At 37.2% G+C, this 11,369-nt stretch overlaps 1 protein-coding gene across 1 annotated transcript; it reads right to left on the bottom strand.

Annotated features, from left to right (window-relative positions):
• LOC121410537 (meiosis expressed gene 1 protein homolog) lies at positions 1–5,881 on the bottom strand. Its single transcript, XM_041602692.1, has 3 exons — positions 5,723–5,881; positions 3,179–3,346; positions 1–2,057 (listed from the first exon to the last, which is right to left on the bottom strand). The coding sequence occupies exons 2-3, from the start codon at positions 3,311–3,313 to the stop codon at positions 1,929–1,931; spliced, it is 264 nt and encodes an 87-aa protein (XP_041458626.1). The 5' UTR covers positions 3,314–3,346; positions 5,723–5,881; the 3' UTR covers positions 1–1,928.
• Positions 5,882–11,369: the final 5,488 nt, after the last annotated feature.

Below are 11,369 nucleotides of genomic sequence, written 5' to 3'. Positions count from 1 at the left end.
TTCACTTGAACTTGTCTTTTTATTCCACATTCACTTTAAAATGACAGATATTCAGTTTAAAATCAGTACGGTATGCAAAGTTGTTGTAATCCAAAGAATATTATCTCAAGACAAACTGAAATTACCCCAATGCCCTAGTCATAATATAACATTGCTGATTCTTGCAACAGAAAGTTTGTGCATGAACTTAAATCATTTTTTTATGAAAACTTACTAGACATAATGTATTCATACCTCAAAAGTATTTCAAACACATTTCTTTCTCAAATATTTTTGTCAAAAATGTGCCAGATCAACCCCCTTTGGTTAATCAATAAACCAAATATACACTGCCAAACTACTATCATGAGTGCTTCAATGTAGCTGCATGTAAATTAGGGGTGCACTATACAATTTATCAGACTAATCTATACCATGGCTGATAACATGAAAATTATCTTCTGTATCTTACTGCAATTCTAAATGAAACAGCAATCAGAATAGGGTATACAATTTCCTTCCTGTGAATTCAATTCAATTGGTTCCTGCGCCTAGTTTGGGATGATTCAAACTTCAAATCGGAGTCAATTATGCCCTCTAATATTTATGGCAGTACAAAGAGCCGATTACTAGTAACCCCTAGAGATGTATGTGTCTCTTTTAAGGGGACACTTTCTTTTTACCCTGAATACTATAAAACTGAGATACATGTAAATATAATTGTTGCTAATTTGAGGAGGAATAAGAAAACGTGTGTACCCCTATTGATTAAAGATTCAAAACTCTAGCAGACATTCACATTCTTCTCGGTGAAAATGTATTTGAAACAAATACAAAATAAACTGAGATTAACACAGGCAAAATCAGGAAGACAAAAACTCCTGCAACATGTGATGATCTATATCTTCTCAGAAGATTCACATTCCCTTTAATCTCTTTGACCTTTGCAATTTTCTACAGAAATTCATATATCTGCTTACTTTATATCTCATGTCATTCATACATCTTTATATTAGTTGACATTGATTTAGCCTTTCTACATGTACATTGTAGTTTAAAATAGTCAATTAACATAATTAAAAACAAATACTTAACGTCTGGATCACAAGACGGATGCTGATTCAGCAACCATTTGCTGGATGGAAGGGTCAGATGATCTTGCAAATTTTATGATTATCTATATTTTCAAGGTGAATGATGTCACACTACCGGGCTAATTTGAAGCAGCTTCACATCACTATTTCAATGTCAATTTATGGCATTTACAAAACCATGCTTAAACAGATAGATTTGTCAATAGTTTAGACCAGGGCAATGGTTAACCTCCAAGCTCATACCAAAGTCTAATTAAAACATTCAATCTAGTACCAGCTAGATATCAAGGCACTCTGGTATGAATCAAGAATACAAAGCGATACTAGTATCCCAGAAAAAAAAACTAGTACTCTCACACTTAGACTAGAACAAACCATGAAATAGGTATCTTGCAACATCATTTGAATTGGTCCCGACAGACAGTTGTTTTTCCCATGCTTTCAATAGGCCTACATACAACTCACTTTAAAATCCACTTTAACTCTTATTTACAATATACAAATGAAAATGAGTAATTATCTATTTACAATGGCCATGAGTTTCACTAACATTGACATACTAGTACATTTGTGGTTTCACATAAAGTATGTGCATTCTAAAAAAAAAGACTACTAAACATACTTGTAAGTACAGCACATGAAATATTAGAGGTAATATGAGGATATTTATTTAATGGAATGAATGACAATATCCTAAACAAATACAAAAAAGTAAAATAAAAGTACGAGAATATTAATACATTACACTGAATATTACCAATAGATTAAAGAATAGTAATGGTGTCTTTGAACACAAAATGTATCAAGAGATGAGTATATGACAATATTTAAAATGACTGGCTTAAATATAAATGTCTAATAAGTATACATCTTGGTCCTGTGTACATCTTTATCTTGACATTCCCTACTCCTATTGTAGTAGTAAAAAAGACCATCTTTCCTCTGCAGTTTCTTCACATAACCAGTCTCTGGCCACCTGTTGGGCTGTAATGAGAAAATAAAACAATTCGATAACAATAAAAGTACCAAATTATTACTTAGTAAAAATATGCAAAGACACCAATCATGGAATGGTTTTGGTGCACACTTCTTTTGTTGATCAATATGGACAACATGATTGTATGTTTGCTTTCTACTTTGCTATGTGTTTATTTGGTATTGTTTTTGTTGTCTTTTTTTTTGTTGGGGGGCACAGTTAGATGCCTTGTGAATACGAGGACAGAGAGTGACCATAATATAACAAAAAGGCTGAAATTACAAAATATCATAAACTTTTATCTAGAGGTAGTTTTCACAAAAAGCTGTAAATGAAAAAATAAAATCGCAAAAAAGGCAAGGATAAATGAAATACTCCCTAACTGGCGGCACTGGCCCCATGAATTTTTTTTTCATATTTCAACATCTGAAATAAATTAACAATTGGGGAAAGACTCATCTATCATGGTTTTACAATATTGATTTGCTCAGAGTACTGTATGTGGCAATGATGTTATAAAAATAATACTTCCTTTCTTTTTTTTAAAGCTTTCACTAAAATTTAAATTAATGCGTATACACAATAATTCTTTTTTTTCATTGATTCATGATTCATAATGCATTATATGTATCCTTTTTTTTCAATATTTCTTTTTTCCCTTTACCCCAGGTGGTATGTGGCAATGATGTTATAAAAATAATACCTTCCTTTCTTTTTTTTAAAGCTTTCTTTCACTAAAATTTAAATTAATGCGTATACACAATAATTCCTTTTTTTTCATTGATTCATGATTCATAATGCATTATCTGTATCCTTTTTTTTTCAATATTTCTTTTTTCCCTTTACCCCAGGTGGTAAGGTGTTTTAGACAATATTATACACAAATCATTTTGTTACCATGTATGCTTTCACTGCATCATTCAGATGCAAATGTCAATGGTATCGGCCTAGACTAATTGGACATTGCACATCATAGCTTATTTAAAACACACAGTGCACCATGACAAACAATTAGTGGACTTCTCATCATATTCTTAAATGTCAACTGATAATTATAACATCCCGTCAAAGTAAACATTTTCAGTTACATGTACATTCATAAAAAAAAGTTATGTAGAATCTAACATACCTCATCTTTTTTAATTGATGAATATTCAACAGCATCTCTGTATCCAGCCAGTTGAAACCTGTAGTTCTCTTCTACTTCATCTGACCATTTTTTGGGTCTGGATATTCCCTTTGGTTGTTGAGCAACGGCAGCCATTTTAAGATGGTTCTTTGGCAAGAGCAGTGAACTGTAAGAGAAAAGTGAGATCAATATTTTTTCATTCATGTCTAATACAATTTGGAGCTATTTCTAGTGAAAGAAGTTCTATACACACCGAACAAAATTAGGCGAGACTGTATTCATAAATTCAAAAAGAAAGAAATGATAAACTTATATTAAATACAATCAATCAGCTTACCACCTTTCCAAAAAATATGCTGGAAAATAGCAAATTTTGAAGAAAAACAGATCAGGATCAGCCAGGTTCTTCTTCAACTGCTGTCAGCTACAGCTGAGCATACGGACACGCCAACGGACAGAGCTACCAAGTCTCACACATTATGCGAGAGACTCAAGCATTTTAGACTCTTGTTCATCCCCTCAAATCTTTGTCTCTATCACAGCCTATCCCCATATACATTGTACACAATGTCTGTGATCTCACTCAGATTCACAGAAAATCTCACGCAAAGCTGGTCTTTAAACTTGGCATCTCTGAACAGATTGGCTGGCATTTTCGCATGCTCAGCAGAACTGCGTTGATGGTGATCGAGCAATCAAAGAACCTGGCTGATCCTGATCTGTTTTTCATTAAAATTCACTATTTTCCAGCATATTTTTCAGAAAGGTGGTAAGCTGATTGCATTAATATAAATTTATCTTTTTATAAATTTATCTTTATCCGTCTGTGTAGGACAAAAAAATCAGAAAATGTTGAAAAACTCCTTCGAAACAGTGGATCAATCTAAGTCCACTCACACAAGGTTAGTACATGTATTAGTAGATTATACCTAGATCTAGTCGGATTTAACCTTGCACAAGGTCAAAGAACCACGTTTGGCAGTGAATTTTTAACTATTTTAGTGGGTCGTGCTTGCTGCGATGCCACTTCGTTCCGACATCCACAACACACGGCTTCTATTAGGCTTGATTTTCTACACTTCACTACTGCTACCCATTACTGTTTCAATGTCAATTTATGGCATTTACAAATCCATGCTTAAACCAATAGATTCATCTATAGTTTAGAATAGGGCAATGGTTACCTTCAAGCTCATACCAAAGTCTAATTAAAACATTCATTTTTATGAAATAAAGAAAAAAATCGATGAGCCCCCATCAGGGGGATTTGCATTGTTAACCCCCTAATGCCAAATGGTGGATGCATGATAGCGAGCCATCTGTGTACGAGGAGAAATTAAAAAAATCAAGAATGTTAAAAAACTCCTCGAAACAGCAAGCTGCCAGCTATCTAATCTATGTACCCATTTGTTGTCTGGACGATCAATTTTAGAAAGTCATTTGGACAAATTTACAAGCAAAGTTTCATCAATTTTTAGTACAAAATGCTAGAAAATATTAGGCCTAATTAGATTAGAACAAAATATAAGATTGTCTTGAAGGTTGAATTCATATTTTTATATGATCCAAAGACAAAACAGAAGGCTTCAAAAATATAAAGTGTCCGGACACCCGACCCCCATCCTACCAAGTGAGACCACTACATATTGACCACCTCTTTTGAAACCGACCTCCTTGCGCGTATAAAAGTTAGGCCTAGGCTACATCAGTACATGTATTGCGTATTACAAATGATATGCGCGGGAGAGTACATACGGTATGCGGAGTGTCCATATAGAAACGGTAAGAAACAATTTTACGAGAGAAAAAGAATTGTTTCGATTTAATACTATAGACCCCGAACTCGCCCCGTTTCCGATAGGAAACAGCTTTAGAACAAATACCCCTCGTCAATCGTCGAATCATGTGCCAGAGAATGAGACAATCAGCATGTTGACATCATTCATAGAAATGATTGGAAATCAAAATATTTCGCCATGCGGAAAGAATTGGCCATTAATTTAGTGTATCGCGGGTGGTTGGTTTCAAAAGGGTGCAAATGAGCAAATGTAAAACCGTCGTATTTGTTGTTCGCCGATATACGGTGCACCCTAGGCCTAGTACCGTATAGGCCTATGCAAAATAAATCGGAATCGCCAATCGAAACATTAGAATCTGATCTGTTCAATTTTCTGCACAAATGAGACAAAAAATATGTTAATCTGATAAGATTTTCACAGATACGAAGCTTAGAAATTAGGTGGTCGATAAGGGGTAGTTCCAACCATATAGGCCTACTACCAACCGACATTTTCTGTAAAATGAAAACAAAATCAGCGGGCAGGCTGCCCGCGCTCGACCGTTTCTTCTCGAAGCTCGTATCGGAGTGAATGAATGAACTTCCCGGGAGCGCGGCCGCGGGAGACCGACAGGCAGTAGGCCTATGCAGCTAAAGCGGACCCTCAACTCAGTCTAAAAACTAAAGTTAAGATTTTTTACTGCCTATGGTATGTTAGATCTACCATAGATCTCGTCTAAAATAACTAACGTAATATATTATTCCTTACCGTTTGTAGAAAAATATGGAAGTCTTTTACTACTCGTCAATTTAAGCTTTCCTTTTTTGTTTTATCTTTGAAACTTTGCCTTCCGTTGCGGTTCGTTGGTGTTGTCAAATTGAAATGATGCGCTAGCTACAGTACGCGGTCGGTCGTCGTCATCAACAAATGAATTTGTGTTGTTGCTATGGCGTTAATGTTAACACCGGCCCCATAGTAGCTCTATGGTACCACCATGCAATGCGGTAGGCCTATTATACTGTACTCGAATATATAAATCTCAAACCAGGGGCGGATCCAGGATTTTCCAAGGGGGTGGCACATTTCCCCCCGGAAAATTCAACAAGCAAAAAAGGGAAAAAGGTTTATCACCCAAAATGTAAGGTCAATTTCGTCATGATAAATTTGACAAGCAAAAAACACACACATAGGCCTACACACAAAAAAAGGTTGTCACTTTCAAAAGGTGGAGGGGCCGGGGGGGCACACTTGGAAAAACTTTTTTTTCTATCATAAATATAAAATGTTTATCATGGATCTCAAAAGGGGGGGCATGAGCCGGCTTTTTTCCACCATAAAAAACACAAATAGTAGGGGGTACCGGTATATCTGATACTGTGTCCCCCCCCCCCCTTCCAAATGGTAGGGGGTGCGGATCATGATAAATTTGACAAGCAAAATCCCTGTCCTCCTGGGATTTCTGCCCATGGCATGTGTGCGCAGACAATGTAAGGGCAGTCTATTAGGGCACCTTATAAACATAGGTGGATCCAGCCCCCCCCCCCCCCGGCCGGGCCGGCCCCACATCCAGCTTTCGCCAATAAGGGGGAGGCCCAAAACATATTCACCCGCATATTCACCATATTCCCCGATCGGCCACTCAAAGATGATTTTGTTTGTTTCTTCGTAACAGTCACTTCTTTGCTGTAATCTCAAGCCATATTTTGAGGACAAGTCCACCCCAACAAAAACTTGATTTGAATAAAAATCGAAAAATTCAATAGCAAAAAATTTCATCAAAATCGGATGTAAAGTAAGAAAGTTATGACATTTTATAGTTTCGCTTCATTTCACAAAACAGTTATATGCACATCTCTCGGTCGGTATGCAAATGAGGGAACTGATGACATCACTCACTCACTATTTCTTTTGTATTTTATTATATGAAATAGTTTGATTTTCTCGTCATTGTCATGTGAAATGAAGTTTCGTTCCTCCCTGAACACTTATTGAATTCCATTATTTTAACATTTTGTGCTTCAGGCAAGGAGGTCCTAATCATCAAATTTGTAAAAATTGAAATTGTATAATTCAAACAATAAAAAACAGTGAGTGAGTGACATCATCGACTCTCTCAACTGGCTCGTTCATGTAACTATTTTATTAAAAATAAGCAAAACTTTGAAATGTCATAACTTTCTTATTTTACATCCGAATTTGATGAAATTTTCAGCATTGTGCTTGTTTGATTTTTCTCTATTGATTCAAATCAACATTTTTCTGAGGTCGACTTGACCTTTAAATAGTGCAAGCGCGAGCTATTTTTCTTGTCCTGAAAATCGAACATTCTGGGCAATCTTTGTGATCCTGAACAAAATCCGTATATAACTGATCGGAAAGGGACCTGTTGAGGACTGTTTGTAGTTTACCATAAAGTGATAGGCCTACATATTATAATCAAATAAAGCGAGCGCGAATCGCGAGCTGATTTTTTTTGACATTCCAAGCTAAAAAAATGAAATTTTAACCATACTTTGTAATCATGGACAGGATACAAGTATAACTAAACAATGCGAGCGCGAAGCGTGAGCGGGGGAAAAAAGAGATTTAGACATAAAAACGGGTCACTCGTTTTGTAAATCATGAAAAGAAATGGGTAATTGGGTATCCTAAATCAATGTTAGAGCGAAGCGCGAGCAGAAAATTTTATGAAACTGGATAATTTGATTAAATCAATAACAAGCTGTGTATCTCAATAAACATGCGTGCGTGTGCGTAAGATTTATACCTAGTATCTGGGCATTCTAAACATATTTTTTGTCATGAAAATCAATATTGTGATCGCGAAGCGCGAGCTGAAAATATTTTATATTCCTAACTGTAAAAGGGTTAGTTTAAAAACTAATTCAAGCACTGTGTCGGAAAATCGTGAAGTGGATATTATGGATCGCTCTTAATAAATGATGTGAGCGCTTGCATTACCTCGTGCATCTTTTTCATAATTACAAAGGTGCTTTAAAATTTTCAGGCCTTAATATTAACAGATTTCGAGCGTTCATTAGGCTTATTACATTAATAAATACAATTTTAATCTAACAATCAAATTTTCCCTTTTTTTAGAATGGAATATCGACAAGTTTCAGGATGAGAAATAGGAAGATAGTCATCATTTTCATAAGATGGCATAATGTTTTTAGAATGTCCCGATCCTATGTCGAAATTCAAATAGTAATCATGAAATCTCAATATCAAAATTTTTCGGCTAGCGCTTTGGGCTCGCATTATTAATGTAGAAAGATTTCTAATTACTCATCCTTTTGCAAAACATGAATAGAGTGTCGATTTTTAGGTGAAAATTGAATTTAGAAATATAGAAAATAGGAAGAGAAACTGAAAAAGGTGAGGGAGAAGAAAAAAAACGGAAGGGTGTGTCGAACTGATCTTCGACATAGGGGGCGCCGAATTTATGTTCGACATGGGGGTGTGGCATCGAATTGATTTTTTACATAGGGATGCCGAATTGCATTGGCGGCGGAAGCCAAAAATTTTAGGAGGGGACAACCCAAGAAAAAATTTGACAAGCAAAAAAAAAAAAAAAAAAAGTTTCTCAACCTAAAAATTTTACGGGGGACGCGTACGAAAATAAATTGACAAGCAAAAAAAAAAAAAAAAAAAAAAAAAAAAAAAAGGTCATCAACTACAAATTTAGGGGGGGGACCGTCCCCCTCCTCAAATTTAGGGGGGGACACGTCCCCCCCGCTTCCGCCGCCTATGCCGAATTGATGTTCGAAATAGGGGGGCGCCGAATTGAAGTTCGACATAGGGGTGCCGAATTAATCTTCAACCTAGGGGGCACCTGATTGATTTTCTAACCAGGCGTCACATTATGACATCAGATGGCTCTCTAAAAAAATATAACTTGCTTAAAGATCAATTCGAAATAAACGGGAATGACTATTTGCTACTGAAAGGAATATACTATTCTATATATAAAAAAAACAATGATCAAAATGTTATTCAATTTCATGTAGACGAACTTAATTTTCTAAAAGAAAATATAGTAATGCCAAATACTTTTAGAGAAGTTAAGTCTATACATAGCAAAAAACTTATATGATTATTTGGTTAAAAGTAAGAGAGCAATCTCTCAGTTCTTTTCGATTAAAGGGTAAATACAGTTTAAGTGATTTCGAATTATTTAAAGTTAGAAAGATAATGATAAATACTACCATCGATACAAAAACTAGAGAATTTCAGTTCAAAGTCCTAAACAGCATTTTGTTTTTTAACTAAAATCACCAGAATGCTCTTTGGGTTGTAAAGAATATGAAACCCTTAGAACATGCACTATGGCATTGTAACTATGTAAACATATTTTGGGACGAATTTAAAGCTTATTTACCGATGTTTGATTTTTCAACACTAGACGAACAAACCATAATTGTTGGATTTTTACATAAACAACAAGATGCTAAAATAAACAATCATGTCTTACTTATAAAAATTCCACCCGTCCCCCTATTGGCGAAAGCTGGATCCGCACCTGAGGAAAACGATTTCATCTGTATATCGCTTCTTTCACACAATTTATGTTTTAAGAACTTCGTTTATCTGACAATGCTTTTATAAATTTACCCAAACTAAGTTGTAGTTCCAAATTAAATTATAGTTACCATGCGCGTATTTTAGGGGGTACATTTGGGGCCAGGGCCCCCTGGGTAGGTGAAAATGGGGGTGCCAAAAAGAAGAAGAAAAGAGAGGAAAAGAAAAGGGGGAGAAAAGGAGAGAAAATAGGAAGAGAAACTGAAAAAAGGGGAGGGAGAAGAAAAAAAAGAAGGAAGGAGGTGCAGAATTGATGTTCGAAATAGGGGGCGCCTGATTGATGTTCTACCTAGGGACACCAAATTGGAGTTTGATATTCATGGGGCGCCGAATTTATGTCCGACCTACAGGGGGTGCCAAATTGACATTCTACCTAGGGTTGCCGAATTGAAGTTTGATAAAGGGGGCGCCGAAATTATGTTCGACCTGGGGGGGGGGCGAACTGATATTCGACCTAGGGGCGCCGAATTGAAGTTCGACCAAGAGGCGCCAGATTGATGTTCTACCTCGGGGTGCCGAATTGATGTTCGACATATAGGGGGCGCCGAATTTATATTCGACCTAGGGGCGCCGAATTGGAGTTCGACATAGGGGTGCCGAATTGATCTTCAACCTAGGGGGCGCCGGATCGATGTTCAACCTAGGGGCACCGAATTGGAGTTTGATATGCATGGGGCGCCGAATTTTTGTTCGACCTATATATAGGGGGTGCCAAATTGACATTCTACCTAGGGTTGCCGAATTGGAGTTCGACCTATATAGAGGCGCCAGATTGATGTTCTACCTCGGGGCGCCGAATTGATGTTCGACATATAGGGGGGCGCCGGATTGATATTTGACCTAGGGGCGCCGAATTGATGTTTTACCTAGAGCCGCTGAATAGATGTACGACATAGGTGACGCCGAATTGAAGTTCGACATAGGGGCGCCGAATAGATGTTCTACCTCGGAGCGACGAAATGATGTCCTACCTGGGGGCGCCGAATTTATGTTCGACCTAGGGGTGCCAAATTGGAGTTTGATAAAGGGGTGCCGAATTTATGTTCGACCAAGGGGGGGGGGCGCCTAATTGATATACGACCTAGGGGCACCGAATTGAAGTTCGACCTAGTTGCGCCAGATTGATGTTCTACCTCGGGGCGCCGTATATTGATGTTCGACATATAGGGGGGCGCCGAATTGATGTTCTACCTAGGAGCACCGAATTGATGTTCGGCATAGGAGGGGGCGCCGGACTGATGTTCTTACTAGGAGGGCCGAATTGATGGTCGACATAATAGGGGTGAAATTATGTTTCACTATGGGGCGCCGAATCGATGTTCGACATATGGGGCCGAATTGATCATCAACCTACCGGAGAGAGGGGGGCCAAATTGATTGATTGGTTTCAGATTGATTGACTGATTGATTGATTGATTGATTGACTGATTGATTGATTTCATTCGTCAAGATTATCACAGGACAGAAGACACAATAAGTGAGAAGAATACCTTAACAGGATAACCCATGAAACATGAGTGGCTTATTTTCAATAAGGTCCTATACAAAATAGGCATGCAATATGTTTCGACTGATTAAACACTATACGGCGAGCCGGAACGCTTCCAGTTTTTAGGAAGCCAAATTTTTGTAGGTGGCATAATTTTTTACAGTGGTTGATCCTCGAGGGAGTAAACCAAGCGGATGGAGGGTGTGGAAGGAGGGTCCCCGTCCCCGGGGCTAGTCTAATGTAGCCTGCTGGTTAGAAAAACAGCATGATGATGAATTACGAAAAATAATTGGTACACGAGTTCGACTTACATTATACTCTATTCATTTCAATGAATCTCAAT

This window comes from Lytechinus variegatus, chromosome 3 (assembly GCF_018143015.1).
Source record: "Lytechinus variegatus isolate NC3 chromosome 3, Lvar_3.0, whole genome shotgun sequence".
NCBI lineage: Eukaryota > Metazoa > Echinodermata > Echinoidea > Temnopleuroida > Toxopneustidae > Lytechinus > Lytechinus variegatus.
Note: the sequence above shows the minus strand (reverse complement) of the source record. Positions and strands in the feature narration are given on the sequence as shown.